This window comes from Borostomias antarcticus (genome assembly GCF_949987555.1).
Source record: "Borostomias antarcticus genome assembly, chromosome: 4".
Classification (NCBI taxonomy): domain Eukaryota; kingdom Metazoa; phylum Chordata; class Actinopteri; order Stomiiformes; family Stomiidae; genus Borostomias; species Borostomias antarcticus.
Window position 1 is genome coordinate 9622942 of NC_140237.1, and position 17500 is coordinate 9640441.

The 17500-nt window shown below is 51.2% G+C and overlaps 1 protein-coding gene across 1 annotated transcript in view; it reads right to left on the reverse strand.

The window, feature by feature from the left end:
- The window catches only part of tjp1a (tight junction protein 1a), a gene marked incomplete at its 3' end in the record, with an annotated part of 31882 nt that extends 15494 nt beyond the window's left edge, over positions 1–16388 (reverse strand). The window contains 7 exon segments of the mRNA XM_084437295.1: positions 6237–6378; positions 6725–6893; positions 8865–8971; positions 9166–9496; positions 9878–9980; positions 13169–13293; positions 16336–16388. Of these exon segments, the coding sequence (XP_084293421.1) occupies positions 6237–6378; positions 6725–6893; positions 8865–8971; positions 9166–9496; positions 9878–9980; positions 13169–13293; positions 16336–16383 (1025 nt within the window). The 5' untranslated portion in view covers positions 16384–16388.
- Positions 16389–17500: the final 1112 nt, after the last annotated feature.

Sequence of the window (17500 nt, forward strand, 5' to 3'; positions counted from 1 at the left end):
GGCTGGGATGAGAGGAGGGATGAGAGGAGAGATGAGGAGGGATGAGGCTGGGATGTTCTGGAGGGATGAGGCTGGAATGAGAGGAGGGATGAGGCTGGGATGAGAGGAGGGATGAGAGGAGAGATGAGGAGGGATGAGGCTGGGATGAGAGGAGGGAAACTCCCAACTAAACCTCAACCGATAGAACCACAGCTCCAGTTCAACAGGCTCTCAACCCAGCTGGCATGGCAACGGTTCCTTCGGTAAACAACAACTTACACACATCAACACAATGTTGCAACTACAACAATAAGCTACAGTGTTGCAACTATAAATGTTACCAAAAGAAACAACAAAATAATTACTCACAAATGTCTCGGGTGGCTGAGTGTCTGAGTTAGTAGCAACATGATGGCATTTAACCGAACGTTGTGGGTTCCGGTCCCAGAACGTCCTCACTGTGATAGTATGTGTTCAAGTGTTTAAACTAGAGTTTAAAACTATTGACCGGTCTTCTCTCAGCCGTGGGAGGAATGCATGGTGCACTCCACAGCCAATCAGATGATAGAAACCATCTGTCACCGGGGGAAATCTCTGTGGGAAGTATGTCAAATCCCCCCGCCCATCGCTAACACACACATCCACCAAAGACCTTAATGAGTTAACCCTTCACAGTCTGCTCTGGTTGACTGCGGGCTAGGATACATCGGAGCGCTGGAACGCTAGTGTCGTACTAGTGTGGGTGTGGTGAGGACTTACAGGGGGAGGAGCCTGTGGAGGAGCGCTCCTGCCACCATCCTGAACAGAAACACGACAGGTCACTCCACAGTCCGCAGAGGGCTGGACACACACACCTCATACTACTCACCTAGCTACTACTGACACACACACACCTCATACTACTCACCTATCTACTACTGACACACACACCTCATACTACTCACCTAGCTACTACTGACACACACACCTCATACTACTCACCTAGCTACTACTGACACACACACCTCATACTACTCACCTAGCTACTACTGACACACACACCTCATACTACTCACCTAGCTACTACTGACACACACACCTCATACTACTCACCTAGCTACTACTGACACACACACCTCATACTACTCACCTAGCTACTACTGACACACACACCTCATACTACTCACCTAGCTACTACTGACACACACACACCTCATACTACTCACCTAGCTACTACTGACACACACACTTCATACTACTCACCTAGCTACTACTGACACACACACCTCATACTACTCACCTAGCTACTACTGGCACACACACCTCATACTACTCACCTAGCTACTACTGACACACACACCTCATACTACTCACCTAGCTACTACTGACACACACACCTCATACTACTCACCTAGCTACTACTGACACACACACCTCATACTACTCACCTAGCTACTACTGACCGCACAGCACAGACAGCTCGTTTTGGACTACAGTAGGACCCCACTCATCCGAACTTCAGAGATCCGAACCTCCCGGTCTACCGGACAGGCTTAAAAAACGTCTTTTTTATTTTTATTTTTTAAACCTGCTATCTGGTTACTGGTGGGATTTTCATTACAGTACTGTATCCTACTGTGAATAAAAACAGAACTGTATGTAGACCTACATGTTGCCTGTAGGCTGTAGCCTACTGTCACATTTAATTTCTTTGTTACTTTAATGTCGAGCGCAAAATGCAAACGAGTCTGCTGCGCGAGAGCTGCAATCCTTGGTCGCCAGAAAGCGCGTCAGCAATCTGAAGCAGAGGAGCATCGAGTCATTTTCCGTTCCCAGTTAATGGACTTCAGGAACACAGACGTGTTGTGAGCATGTAGATTAGCCGACTAGACCTACTGTATTTGTTAAATAATAGCCTACAGCCTAGGCCACGTTAGCCTACATCGGTTGTTTTAGAGACTTTCCTTTAGGCTACAATAGCCTAAGACACGACAACTTCTCTGTCATTTCATTTATTTATTTATTATCACTTGCTCTAATTGTTCTAATGTTGGGTTGTTTTTAGGTTATACCATTTTGTTCTGTGAATACAGTAGCCTATCGATGCAGTGTAGGCCTCATTTGAGAATAAAGTACTGTATTTGATCAAAGCACGCACTCAAGTGGAAATTTGTTTATTTTATTCTAGGCTACTGTAGGTCTATTATAGGCAAGGCTGTATGAGTTTAGTTGGCTATTTGATTGCAATTTTGATGCATTTTCACAAGTAATTAAGGGTATTTATCGGTCTATTATGAGTCTATATGAAACAAGTATACCACTTATTGAATTTGGTGCATTTTAACATAAGTTTCAGTCATCCGGACATTTCAGAGATACGAACAACCTTCGGTCCCGTTGGGTTCGGATAAGTGGGGTCCTACTGTACTGACGTAGCTATGAAGCACAAACACAGTCTACTGACCCAGCTACTACTGACCCAGCTAGTACTGACCTAGCTAGTACTGACCCAGCTACTACTGACCTAGCTAGTACTGACCCAGCTAGTACTGACCTAGCTACTACTGACCTAGCTAGTACTGACCCAGCTACTACTGACCCAGCTACTACTGACCTAGCTACTACTGACCCAGCTACTACTGACCTAGCTAGTACTGACCTAGCTACTACTGACCCAGCTAGTACTGACCCAGCTACTACTGACCTAGCTACTACTGACCCAGCTACTACTGACCCAGCTACTACTGACCCAGCTACTACTGACCTAGCTAGTACTGACCTAGCTACTACTGACCCAGCTACTACTGACCCAGCTAGTACTGACCCAGCTAGTACTGACCTAGCTAGTACTGACCGAGCTACTACTGACCTAGCTACTACTGACCCAGCTACTACTGACCCAGCTAGTACTGACCCAGCTAGTACTGACCGAGCTACTACTGACCTAGCTACTACTGACCTAGCTACTACTGACCCAGCTAGTACTGACCCAGCTAGTACTGACCTAGCTACTACTGACCCAGCTACTAATGACCCAGCTACTACTGACCCAGCTACTACTGACCTAGCTAGTACTGACCCAGCTACTACTGACCCAGCTACTACTGACCTAGCTACTACTGACCCAGCTAGTACTGACCTAGCTACTACTGACCCAGCTACTACTGACCTAGCTAGTACTGACCCAGCTACTACTGACCTAGCTACTACTGACCTAGCTACTACTGACCCAGCTACTAATGACCCAGCTAGTACTGACCCAGCTACTACTGACCTAGCTAGTACTGACCTAGCTACTACTGACCTAGCTACTACTGACCTAGCTACTACTGACCTAGCTAGTACTGACCCAGCTACTACTGACCCAGCTACTACTGACCCAGCTACTACTGACCCAGCTACTACTGACCTAGCTACTACTGACCTAGCTACTACTGACCTAGCTACTACTGACCTAGCTACTACTGACCTAGCTAGTACTGACCTAGCTAGTACTGACCTAGCTACTACTGACCCAGTTACTACTGACCTAGCTACTACTGACCTAGCTACTACTGACCCAGCTACTACTGACCCAGCTAGTACTGACCTAGCTACTACTGACCCAGCTACTAATGACCCAGCTACTACTGACCCAGCTACTACTGACCTAGCTAGTACTGACCTAGCTACTACTGACCCAGTTACTACTGACCTAGCTAGTACTGACCTAGCTACTACTGACCCAGCTACTACTGACCTAGCTACTACTGACCCAGTTACTACTGACCTAGCTAGTACTGACCTAGCTACTACTGACCTAGCTAGTACTGACCTAGCTAGTACTGACCTAGCTACTACTGACCCAGCTACTACTGACCCAGCTAGTACTGACCTAGCTACTACTGACCTAGCTAGTACTGACCCAGCTACTACTGACCTAGCTACTACTGACCCAGCTACTACTGACCCAGCTAGTACTGACCTAGCTAGTACTGACCTAGCTACTACTGACCTAGCTACTACTGACCCAGCTAGTACTGACCCAGCTACTACTGACCCAGCTACTACTGACCCAGCTAGTACTGACCCAGCTACTAATGACCCAGCTAGTACTGACCTAGCTACTACTGACCCAGTTACTACTGACCTAGCTAGTACTGACCTAGCTACTACTGACCCAGTTACTACTGACCCAGTTACTACTGACCCAGTTACTACTGACCCAGCTACTACTGACCTAGCTACTACTGACCTAGCTACTACTGACCCAGCTACTACTGACCCAGCTACTACTGACCCAGCTACTACTGACCCAGCTACTACTGACCTAGCTACTACTGACCTAGCTACTACTGACCCAGCTACTACTGACCCAGCTAGTACTGACCTAGCTACTACTGACCCAGCTACTACTGACCCAGCTAGTACTGACCCAGCTACTACTGACCTAGCTACTACTGACCTAGCTACTACTGACCCAGCTACTAATGACCCAGCTAGTACTGACCCAGCTACTACTGACCTAGCTACTACTGACCCAGCTACTACTGACCCAGCTAGTACTGACCTAGCTACTACTGACCCAGCTACTACTGACCCAGCTAGTACTGACCCAGCTACTACTGACCTAGCTACTACTGACCTAGCTACTACTGACCCAGTTACTACTGACCTAGCTAGTACTGACCTAGCTACTACTGACCCAGCTAGTACTGACCTAGCTACTACTGACCCAGCTACTACTGACCTAGCTAGTACTGACCCAGCTAGTACTGACCCAGCTACTACTGACCCAGCTACTACTGACCCAGCTAGTACTGACCTAGCTACTACTGACCCAGCTACTACTGACCCAGCTAGTACTGACCTAGCTACTCACACACATCTACAAGGCCAGCTACACAGCACTGATCCAACACACCTACACAGCTGCTAGTTTACAGCTGTCTCTTCCTCTACCATCTACACACACACACGCACACACACACACACACGCGCACGCACGCACGCACACACACACACGCACACGCACTTACTGTAGCCTCCAGCTGCACACAGAGAGGAGATGGAGAGAGAGAGAGAGCGAGAGAGTGAAAGAGAGAAGATGTGTATAGAGACATGGAAACAGAGACTAGGAAGGAGAAACAGCATCATGATTTCCTGTATCTAGAAGAGCAGCCCGTTAAAGATAACAGTTCTGACCCTGGCTGATGACATCAGCCCTGTGAGCCTCATCATAGTGGTGGTGGGTTCAGCACTGTCTGTTCTGACTGTCTGTTCTGACTGTCTGTTCTGACTGTCTGTCCTGACTGTCTGTTCTGACTGTCTGTTCTGACTGCCTGTTCTGACTGTCTGTTCTGACTGTCTGTTCTGACTGTCTGTTCTGACTGTCTGTCTGTTCTGTCTGTTCTGACTGTCTGTTCTGTCTGTCTGTTCTGATTGTCTGTTCTGACTGTCTGTTCTGACTGTTATGTCTGTTCTGACTGTCTGTTCTGTCTGTTCTGTCTGTCTGTTCTGTCTGTCCCTCTGAGCTGTAGGGGGGGGGGGGGTAGATGGAGAACCTTACAGAGCAGTTTCCTCCTCCTCCTCTCTTCCTCCTCCTCCCCCTCCCCTCTCTCCCTCCTCCCCCTCCCCTCTCTTTCTCCTCCTCATCACGCTCCCCCTCCTCCTCCTCCCCCTCCCCTCTCTCCCTCCTCCTCCTCCCCTCTCTCCCTCCTCCCCCTCCCCTCTCTCCCTCCTCCTCATCACGCTCCCCCTCTCTCCCTCCTCCTCCTCCCTCTCCCCATCTCTCCCTCCTCCTCCTCCCCTCTCTTCCTCCTCCTCCCGCTCGCCCTCTCTCCCATTAGAGATGAATCAATATCCTGCTCCCGGTACCTGCCTGACCTCTGACCCCGCAGGGTGGCATGCTGGGACTGGCCATGGTTTATTCATGCTGACATCTCTGATCTACTGATGTCCCTGTGGGTGTCTTTTAACTATTGATTTATACGTGTGTGTGTGTGTGTGTGTGTGTGTGTGGGTGAGGACATGTGTGTGTGTGTGTGTGTGAGGAGGTGAATGTGTGTGTGTGTGTGTGTGTGAGGATATGTGTGCGTGTGAGGAGGTGAATGTGTGTGTGTATGTGTGTGTGTGTGTGGGTGAGGACATGTGTGTGTGTGTGTGTGTGTGAGGAGGTGAATGTGTGTGTGTATGTGTGTGTGTGTGTGGGTGAGGACGTGAATGTGTGTGTGTGTGTGTGTGTGTGTGTGTGTGTGTGTGTGTTTGTGAGGAGGTGAATGTGTGTGTGTGTGTCCTACCTGCCGTTGCTGATCTGGCGAGGGGAGTGGCGTGAGAGGTCGGAGGGATCAGACCGGGCCGGCGAGCGTGAGCGGCTGCCCCGCCCTCGATCATGTGATCGATTGGAATGCTCTGAGGTCAGAGAATGGATCTCTGAAATGTCTGCGGAGTAAAGTGGAAATCGACGTTTCGTTATTGGTCTGCGTATGGAGGTCACAGCATCTGGAAAGTTGTTTTTATTTATTTATTTATTATCATCTGCCCTGTGCTCTGCTCTCAAACCCCTCATACAAACTGACTACACAACAACACACAAACACAACAACACAACATCTGATCACAAAATACCACGACGGAAAACGTGAGATGCCAGTTTAATAAAAGTGAGGGAAACGCTACTCTAACAAAACACACAAACAACTAGCCCCGTCTTCCTGTTGCTTCCTGTGCGGCGTGTTCGGTGCGTAGCGTGCGGCTTCTACGGAGCGCGCTCAGTGCGCGTTCTCACCGTCTCTGTCGGAGTTGTTGCCGGAGGGGATGCTGTCGTCCATGTCGGGGATGTTGAGCAGCGTGGCCCGCTCGTCTCTCTGCACCACCATCTTTAACTTGCCCTTCGACCTCTCGATCAGCTTCTTGGCGTCGATCAAAGACAGGTTCTCTGTCACGGTGCCGTTGATCTGACAGAGGGAGAGGGGGTGACTGTGATTAGGGCTGGGTATCGAGTCGAATTTCAAGAATCGATTCGATTCCGATTCACAAGGTTCAGAATCGATTATCACGATTCAATTCGATTCGATTCAATATCGATTTGGTTAGTGGTACTAAAACTAGTTTTTTGTAGCTGTAATCTTAATTACATGACTGCCAAGTTATGCAACACACCAATACTAGGGCTGGGTATCGATACTGATTTCCAAAAATGAATGAATAAATGAATCATTGAATTTATTAATGAACTATTCATACCTTCATTTATTCATTCATTAAATAAAAGATCGATTTTGGGATTCATGAATCGATTCTGAATCATTTGATTCAGAATCGATGAATCGATTATTTAAACCCAGCCCTAACTGTGATAGCGGTAAAGGCAGCCATTCTCATCGAGGTCTTTCTTGAAAGAGTGAGAGCTGTAAATTAGCAGTAAACTAGTAGTAGTAGACTAATCAGATGAGAAGTAAACTAGTATTAGTAGGCTAGTTAGAGGAGAAGTAAACTAGTATTAGTAGGCTAGTTAGAGGAGAAGTAAACTAGTATTAGTAGGCTAGTTAGAGGAGAAGTAAACTAGTATTAGTAGGCTAGTTAGAGGAGAAGTAAACTAGTATTAGTAGACTAGTCAGATGAGAAGTAAACTAGTATTAGTAGGCTAGTTAGAGGAGAAGTAAACTAGTAGTAGTAGGCTAGTTAGAGGAGAAGTAAACTAGTATTAGTAGGCTAGTTAGAGGAGAAGTAAACTAGTATTAGTAGGCTAGTTAGAGGAGAAGTAAACTAGTATTAGTAGGCTAGTTAGATGAGAAGTAAACTAGTAGTAGTAGGCTAGTTAGAGGAGAAGTAAACTAGTATTAGTAGGCTAGTTAGAGGAGAAGTAAACTAGTATTAGTAGGCTAGTTAGAGGAGAAGTAAACTAGTATTAGTAGGCTAGTTAGATGAGAAGTAAACTAGTAGTAGTAGGCTAGTTAGAGGAGAAGTAAACTAGTATTAGTAGGCTAGTTAGAGGAGAAGTAAACTAGTATTAGTAGACTAGTCAGATGAGAAGTAAACTAGTATTAGTAGGCTAGTTAGAGGAGAAGTAAACTAGTAGTAGTAGGCTAGTTAGAGGAGAAGTAAACTAGTATTAGTAGGCTAGTTAGATGAGAAGTAAACTAGTAGTAGTAGGCTAGTTAGAGGAGAAGTAAACTAGTATTAGTAGGCTAGTTAGAGGAGAAGTAAACTAGTATTAGTAGGCTAGTTAGAGGAGAAGTAAACTAGTAGTAGTAGGCTAGTTAGAGGAGAAGTAAACTAGTATTAGTAGGCTAGTTAGAGGAGAAGTAAACTAGTATTAGTAGGCTAGTTAGATGAGAAGTAAACTAGTAGTAGTAGGCTAGTTAGAGGAGAAGTAAACTAGTATTAGTAGGCTAGTTAGAGGAGAAGTAAACTAGTATTAGTAGGCTAGTTAGATGAGAAGTAAACTAGTAGTAGTAGGCTAGTTAGAGGAGAAGTAAACTAGTATTAGTAGGCTAGTTAGAGGAGAAGTAAACTAGTATTAGTAGGCTAGTTAGAGGAGAAGTAAACTAGTAGTAGTAGGCTAGTTAGAGGAGAAGTAAAGTAGTATTAGTGTGGTAGTTCTGGAGGCCGACCCTGTACAGTGAAGCTGGGAGAGTTCCTCTAATGAGAGCTTATCTCTCCCATCAGGCTGACTGGGCGCTCCGGAACAAAGGCAGGATGGAATGTTTGGCATTCCGGAATTCCTTGGCGGTGGAGAGGTATGGTAATGACCTGTGACCTCACTCCGCGGGCCGCCCTGCTCCCGGCGGCGTCCTCGTGAGCACGGAGACGCTCGAACCCCCCCCCCCCCCCGTCTCTCCTCGATTTGTTCTATAATCCCCCCCCCCCCTCTCCTCTCTCACCACCCTGCTTCTCTCTCTCTTTCTCCTCCCTCCTTCGCTCACCTTCAGCACCACGTCGCCCTCCTGGATGTTTCCGTCTCTGGCCGCCAGGCTCTCTGGGGAGATGTCCTTCACGAAGATGTGGCTGGCCAACCGCAGCCCGTATTCTGCTTTCGGGGCGCAACGACAACAACACAGAGAGCGTTAGCATGTTAGCATCTATCCGGTCAACGTCCCGCCGAGCGCAGACCAGCGGCTGGACAAGTCAACAGCCGGGACGCAGTGGACATCAGGACGTCCCCGGGGCGGGTAGTGTGACCATATCTACGGTGGGGCCCCGGGGGGCCCGCGGTGCGCTGCCCACCTTCGTTCTTGCGGGACTTGACCAGGGTGACCTTGGCGGGCCGGGGCGCGGCCGAGGAGGCCTGCGAGCGGCGGTCTGAGCGCGGCGACTCGCTCCGCTCCCGGGAGGCGCTGTGATCGCGCTCCCGCCGGCTGCCGCTGCCGCTCCTCTCCTGGCGCCGGCCCGTCCCCGCGCCGCCGCTGGCGCCCCCGTCGTAGCCGCTGCGCCCGCTCTGGCCCTCGTAGCCGTCGTCCTCCTCGCTGTCCTCCTCCTCCTCCTCGTGCTCCGACATAGTCTCCCGGTCGCCCGGCCGCGACACCGGGATCTGCACCTTCCGCTTCCTGCGGATCGTCTGGGGGGGCGGGGGGGGTCGTTAGTTTAGTAAACTCACACCTGGTGAACCTGCGGCTTTGTTGAGACTTTTTGTCGGTTCTACTCAATATCTTTAGCTGGTTCTATTTACTATCTTAGTTGATTCTACTCACTATCCTGGCGTTCTTAGTTGGTTCTACTCACTATCCTGGCATTCTTAGTTGGTTCTACTCACTATCTTGGCGTTCTTAGTTGGTTCTACTCACTATCCTGGCGTTCTTAGTTGGTTCTACTCACTATCTTGGCGTTCTTAGTTGGTTCTACTCACTATCTTGGCGTTCTTAGTTGGTTCTACTCACTATCTTGGCGTTCTTAGTTGGTTCTACTCACTATCCTGGCGTTCTTAGTTGGTTCTACTCACTATCTTGGCGTTCTTGCCACTCTTGCGCAGCTGCTGCACGGCGTAGGCGTGTTCCACGTTATCCATGGAGACGGCGTTGACCATGACCACACGGTCATTCTCTCTGCGGGACAGAAAACGACCACAGTCAGGATCTAAGACCATGGTTAATATCTACGATCACGGTCAGAATCTAAGACCATGGTTAATATCTACGATCACAGTCAGAATCTAAGACCATGGTTAATATCTACGATCACAGTCAGAATCTAAGACCATGGTTAATATCTACGATCAGTCAGAATCTAAGACCATGGTTAATATCTACGATCAGTCAGAATCTAAGATCATGGTTAATATCTACGATCACAGTCAGAATCTAAGACCATGGTTAATATCTACGATCACAGTCAGAATCTAAGACCATGGTTAATATCTACGATCAGTCAGAATCTAAGACCATGGTCAGAATAATACGTCATGTAGTGTGTGGTAGCTGTACTGACTGTAGCAGGTAATGTAGGGTGTGGTAGCTGTACTATAGCAGGTAGTGTAGTGTGTCGTAGTAGCTGTACTATAGCAGGTAGCGTAGTGTGTGGTAGTAGATGTAGCAGGTAGCGTAGTGTGTGGTAGTAGCTGTAGCAGGTAGCGTAGTGTGTGGTAGTAGCTGTAGCAGGTAGCGTAGTGTGTGGTAGTAGATGTAGCAGGTAGCGTAGTGTGTGGTAGTAGATGTAGCAGGTAGCGTAGTGTGTGGTAGAAGCTGTAGTAGGTAGCGTAGTGTGTGGTAGTAGCTGTAGCGGGTAGCGTAGTGTGTGGTAGTAGATGTAGCAGGTAGCGTAGTGTGTGGTAGTAGATGTAGCGGGTAGCGTAGTGTGTGGTAGTAGCTGTGGCAGGTAGCGTAGTGTGTGGTAGTAGCAGTAGCAGGTAGCGTAGTGTGTGGTAGTAGCTGTAGCAGGTAGCGTAGTGTGTGGTAGTAGCTGTAGCGGGTAGCGTAGTGTGTGGTAGTAGCGGTATTAGGTAGCGTAGTGTGATGTAGTAGCTGTAGCGGGTAGCGTAGTGTGTGGTAGTAGCTGTAGCAGGTAGCATAGTGTGTGGTAGTAGCTGTAGCGGGTAGCATAGTGTGCGGTAGTAGCTGTAGCGGGTAGCGTAGTGTGTGGTAGTAGCTGTAGCGGGTAGCGTAGTGTGTGGTAGTAGCTGTGGCAGGTAGCGTAGTGTGTGGTAGTAGCTGTAGCGGGTAGCGTAGTGTGTGGTAGTAGCTGTATTAGGTAGCGTAGTGTGTGGTAGTAGCTGTAGCGGGTAGCGTAGTGTGTGGTAGTAGCTGTAGCAGGTAGCGTAGTGTGTGGTAGTAGCTGTAGCGGGTAGCGTAGTGTGTGGTAGTAGCTGTAGCAGGTAGCGTAGTGTGTGGTAGTAGCTGTAGCGGGTAGCGTAGTGTGCGGTAGTAGCTGTAGCAGGTAGCGTAGTGTGTGGTAGTAGCTGTAGCAGGTAGCGTAGTGTGTGGTAGTAGCTGTAGTAGGTAGCGTAGTGTGTGGTAGTAGCTGTAGCAGGTAGCGTAGTGTGTGGTAGTAGCTGTAGCAGGTAGCGTAGTGTGTGGTAGTGGCTGTAGCAGGTAGCGTAGTGTGTGGTAGCAGCTGTAGCAGGTAGCATAGTGTGTGGTAGCAGCTGTAGCAGGTAGCATAGTGTGTGGTAGCAGCTGTAGCAGGTAGCGTAGTGTGTGGTAGTAGCTGTAGTAGGTAGCGTAGTGTGTTGTAGTAGCTGTAGCGGGTAGCGTAGTGTGTGGTAGTAGCTGTAGTAGGTAGCGTAGTGTGTGGTAGTAGCTGTAGCGGGTAGCGTAGTGTGTGGTAGTAGCTGTAGTAGGTAGCGTAGTGTGTGGTAGTAGCTGTAGCAGGTAGCGTAGTGTGTGGTAGTAGCTGTAGCAGGTAGCGTAGTGTGTGGTAGTGGCTGTAGCAGGTAGCGTAGTGTGTGGTAGTAGCTGTAGCAGGTAGCGTAGTGTGTGGTAGCAGCTGTAGCAGGTAGCATAGTGTGTGGTAGCAGCTGTAGCAGGTAGCGTAGTGTGTGGTAGTAGCTGTAGTAGGTAGCGTAGTGTGTTGTAGTAGCTGTAGCGGGTAGCGTAGTGTGTGGTAGTAGCTGTAGTAGGTAGCGTAGTGTGTGGTAGTAGCTGTGGTAGGTAGCATAGTGTGTGGTAGTAGCTGTAGCAGGTAGTGTAGTGTGTGGTAGTAGCTGTAGCAGGTAGCGTAGTGTGTGGTAGTAGCTGTAGTAGGTAGCGTAGTGTGTGGTAGTAGCTGTGGTAGGTAGCGTAGTGTGCGGTAGTAGCTGTAGCAGGTAGCGTAGTGTGTGGTAGTAGCTGTAGCGGGTAGCGTAGTGTGTGGCAGTAGCTGTAGCGGGTAGCGTAGTGTGTGGTAGTAGCTGTAGTAGGTAGCGTAGTGTGTGGTAGTAGCTGTAGCGGGTAGCGTAGTGTGTGGTAGAAGCTGTAGCAGGTAGCGTAGTGTGTGGTAGTAGCTGTAGCAGGTAGCGTAGTGTGTGGTAGTAGCTGTAGCAGGTAGCGTAGTGTGTGGTAGTAGCTGTAGCAGGTAGCGTAGTGTGTGGTAGTGGCTGTAGCAGGTAGCGTAGTGTGTGGTAGTAGCTGTAGCAGGTAGCATAGTGTGTGGTAGCAGATGTAGCAGGTAGCATAGTGTGTGGTAGCAGCTGTAGCAGGTAGCGTAGTGTGTGGTAGTAGCTGTAGTAGGTAGCGTAGTGTGTGGTAGTAGCTGTAGCGGGTAGCGTAGTGTGTGGTAGTAGCTGTAGTAGGTAGCGTAGTGTGTGGTAGTAGCTGTGGTAGGTAGCGTAGTGTGTGGTAGTAGCTGTAGCAGGTAGCGTAGTGTGTGGTAGTAGCTGTAGCAGGTAGCGTAGTGTGTGGTAGTAGCTGTAGTAGGTAGCGTAGTGTGTGGTAGTAGCTGTGGTAGGTAGCGTAGTGTGCGGTAGTAGCTGTAGCAGGTAGCGTAGTGTGTGGTAGTAGCTGTAGCGGGTAGCGTAGTGTGTGGTAGTAGCTGTAGCGGGTAGCGTAGTGTGTGGTAGTAGCTGTAGCGGGTAGCGTAGTGTGTGGTAGTAGCTGTAGCGGGTAGCGTAGTGTGTGGTAGTAGCTGTAGTAGGTAGCGTAGTGTGTGGTAGTAGCTGTAGCGGGTAGCGTAGTGTGTGGTAGAAGCTGTAGCAGGTAGCGTAGTGTGTGGTAGTAGCTGTAGCAGGTAGCGTAGTGTGTGGTAGTAGCTGTAGCAGGTAGCGTAGTGTGTGGTAGTAGCTGTAGCAGGTAGCGTAGTGTGTGGTAGTAGCTGTACTCACGACAGCAGGCCCTCGGCTGGGCCGCCCTTCAGCACGTCAGAGATCACTATAGACGTCTCTCCGCTCTGGAAGTGAGGGTTGTCCCTCCCACCTGAGATGGCAATACCAAACCCAAACCCTGGGGCCTTCACACACACACACACACACAACACACACACACACACACACACACACACACACACACATAGTGCAGTCGTGAGAACATGGAAAAAAAGGTTCTAGCTCTGTCTACCCTCACCTAGCTCAAAAACAGACGCGCTCATCCTGAGACCTTCCAGGACGGCTGCTTGATCAAGAGAGACCTCGTAGAGAGGGAGAACAGAGACACCAAGTCGCCCCTAGCAAAATGAGTTTTTTCTTTGCTAGTGATGTTTCGAGCACACGGCTTTTCCTCAAGTGACATTTCGAGCCCTGTGCTCACTATCAAAGGATCAAATCCTTTCAACGCGATCTACTGCACATCTCCGTTCTCTCAGCAGCAGCAGGGGGCCAATCAGCACTCAGTACTCTGCTGCAGTCACCAGACAGGCCTTGATCTAATGACAAGCTATCACAGACACAACCCAGCTCTCCACCTTCTGGGGTAGGCTCAGGACCACACACACACACACACACACACACACACACACACACACACACACACGCTGTGCACACTCGGCTATTACTGCAGCTGGGATCTCCCTAGGGCTGTGATTGTCTCCCAGCTGGGTGTAATGACACATGACTGCAGGGTCATTATGACCGACCCCGTCATTACAGGTTAATACAGGGAGAGTTGCTACTGACTGAGGCAGCAGTCATGTGACCGACTAATCACACGACCACAACTACACACCACACAACACCTGGTCTCTCCACTAGCAGGACAGAGAGGCTGGCCTGGTCTCTCCTCTAGCGGGGCCCAGAGGCTGGCCTGGTCTCTCCTCTAGCGGGGCCCAGAGGCTGGCCTGGTCTCTCCTCTAGCGGGGCCCAGAGGCTGGCCTCTCCTCTAGCAGGGCCCAGAGGCTGGCCTGGTCTCTCCTCTAGCGGGGCCCAGAGGCTGGCCTGGCCTCTCCTCTAGCGGGGCCCAGAGGCTGGCCTGGTCTCTCCTCTAGCGGGGCCCAGAGGCTGGCCTGGTCTCTCCTCTTAGCAGGGCCCAGAGGCTGGCCTGGTCTCTCCTCTAGCGGGGCCCAGAGGCTGGCCTGGTCTCTCCTCTAGCAGGACAGAGAGGCTGGCCTGGTCTCTCCTCTAGCGGGGCCCAGAGGCTGGCCTGGTCTCTCCTCTAGCGGGGCCCAGAGGCTGGCCTGGTCTCTCCTCTAGCAGGACAGAGAGGCTGGCCTGGTCTCTCCTCTAGCAGGACAGAGAGGCTGGCCTGGTCTCTCCTCTAGCAGGACAGAGAGGCTGGCCTGGTCTCTCCTCTAGCAGGGCCCAGAGGCTGGCCTGGTCTCTCCTCTAGCAGGGCCCAGAGGCTGGCCTGGTCTCTCCTCTAGCGGGACAGAGAGGCTGGCCTGGTCTCTCCTCTAGCAGGGCCCAGAGGCTGGCCTGGTCTCTCCTCTAGCAGGACAGAGAGGCTGGCCTGGTCTCTCCTCTAGCAGGGCCCAGAGGCTGGCCTGGTCTCTCCTCTAGCAGGGCCCAGAGGCTGGCCTGGTCTCTCCTCTAGTGGGACAGAGAGGCTGGCCTGGTCTCTCCTCTAGCAGGACAGAGAGGCTGGCCTGGTCTCTCCTCTAGCAGGACAGAGAGGCTGGCCTGGTCTCTCCTCTAGCAGGACTGAGAGGCTGGCCTGGTCTCTCCTCTAGCAGGACTGAGAGGCTGGCCTGGTCTCTCCTCTAGTGGGACAGAGAGGCTGGCCTGGTCTCTCCTCTAGCGGGTCAGAGAGGCTGGCCTGGTCTCTCCTCTAGCGGGGCCCAGAGGCTGGCCTGGTCTCTCCTCTAGCAGGGCCCAGAGGCTGGCCTGGTCTCTCCTCTAGCGGGGCCCAGAGGCTGGCCTGGTCTCTCCTCTAGCAGGGCCCAGAGGCTGGCCTGGTCTCTCCTCTAGCAGGGCCCAGAGGCTGGCCTGGTCTCTCCTCTAGTGGGACAGAGAGGCTGGCCTGGTCTCTCCTCTAGCGGGGCCGAGAGGCTGGCCTGGTCTCTCCTCTAGCAGGGCCCAGAGGCTGGCCTGGTCTCTCCTCTAGCAGGACTGATAGCCAGGCTCGTCTCTCTTCCTAATCCCCCAGACTGGATTAATCAGCTGATAATGAGATTACAGGTGTGTCTGCTGGGGTTGTCTGGACGGGTCGACACCGTAGGAGGAACACGGTGTTGACGCTGAACACGGAACAGTACCTCGACGGCCCGACTCCTGCACAGGTGGTTCTGATCAGTCTAGCCAGGGGGTGGAACCGAGTGCGGTTCTGTGAGTTCACTTGATCTCTGAACGCAAAGAAACCCATGGGGTTTTATGTGCAGCAAAAGTAAAGATCTAGGCGATGTTGCGTAGAGTATACTGTAGAGAGTCCACTCTCTCCCTACGACTCTGCTGAGAAAAGACTAAGATGGCTGCCGACAGGAAGTGTCCAGGAACACGCAGGAAGTGGAAGCTGGAGTTCTCGGCTTCCTGCCATCTGTGTTCTCGGACCATTGTTCCATTCCTTCACACACGTCCTGGTTCTACCTCCTGCAGCTGGCCCTCCCAGCAGAGAGGGAGATGGGGATGGAGGAGAGAGGGAGAGTGATTGAGAGAAAGAGAGAGAGAGAGAGAGAGAGAGGGGATAGAGAGGGAGTGGGAGAGAAAGGGATAAAAAGTAAAGGTAGAGAGAGGGAGAGAAGGAGAGAGAGGGAGACAGAGGGAGAGAGAGGGAGAGAGAGAGAGAGGGAGAGAGAGAGAGAAGAGGGGATAGAGAGGGAGTGAGAGAGAAAGGGATAAAAAGTAAAGGTAGAGAGAGGGAGAGAAGGAGAGAGAGGGAGAGAGAGGGAGAGAGAGAGGGAGAGAGAGAGGGAGAGAGAGTGAGAGAGAGGGAGAGATAGGGAGATGGAGAGAGAGGAGGAAAGTAGAGGTAGCGAATGAGAGCAGTCAGAGGGGAAGGGAAGAGAGAGAGGAAGGGAGAGCAAGAGGGAGAAAGAAGAGAGAGAGAGAGAGAGAGAGAGAGAGAGAGAGAGAGGGAGAGAGAGAGAGAGAGAGAGAGAGAGAGAGAGGAGGAAGTAGACACTCACTCTGTGAAGGGTCACGGTGTGTTGTTCCCATATGACCGTCTCCTCCATGGCTGCGCTCTGGAAGAGAGAAAGAGGAGGATACGGGGTCATTATCACACCCTGATCAGACGGCCAGCGCTCAGCTAGCAAACGTTCCCGTCCGTTCGGTTCCACTGAGGGATGGAAGTGACGACCTCTGACCTGGAGCAGCGCTGGCTGATGTCATCCACCACTCCCTCACACGGCTTAAACACCACCGCCGGCTTCCTCGTCCCTATAATCATCCTCTCCACCACCAGCCTCCTCATCCCTATAATCATCCGCTCCACCACCTTCAGTCCTCATCACTACTGAGACTGTCATCCTCCACCTGCTGTAGCCCCCATCGAAAACATCAGTGCCCCCCCCCCCCCACACACACACACCACCCCCCCCCCCCCCCCTGTGATGCTCCTCCTCCTCCCACGTGATGCTTCCTGTCTCAGCAACACTGACACACACAGACGAGCAGGGAGACGGGAGAGACAGAGACTGAGAGACAGGAGAGACAGACAGGGCAGAGCAGAGGACAGAGAACAGACAGAGGGGAGACAGACAGAGGCAGTGGAGAGACAGAGGACATTCATTATACAGATGAGCTTTGGAGACCTGGGACTCGAGGTAACGTGGTTGGGGAGGTAGGGGACAGACAGGGTTGGGGAGGTAGGGGACAGACAGGGTTGAGGAGGTAGGGGACAGACAGAGTTGGGGAGGTAGGGGACAGACAGACAGGGTTGAGGAGGTAGGGGACAGACAGGGTTGAGGAGGTAGGGGACAGACAGAGTTGGGGAGGTAGGGGACAGACAGACAGGGTTGAGGAGGTAGGGGACAGACAGGGTTGAGGAGGTAGGGGACAGACAGGGTTGAGGAGGTAGGGGACAGACAGAGTTGGGGAGGTAGGGGACAGACAGACAGGGTTGAGGAGGTAGGGGACAGACAGAGTTGGGGAGGTAGGGGACAGACAGACAGGGTTGAGGAGGTAGGGGACAGACAGGGTTGAGGAGGTAGGGGACAGACAGAGTTGGGGAGGTAGGGGACAGACAGACAGGGTTGAGGAGGTAGGGGACAGACAGGGTTGAGGAGGTAGGGGACAGACAGAGTTGGGGAGGTAGGGGACAGACAGAGTTGGGGAGGTAGGGGACAGACG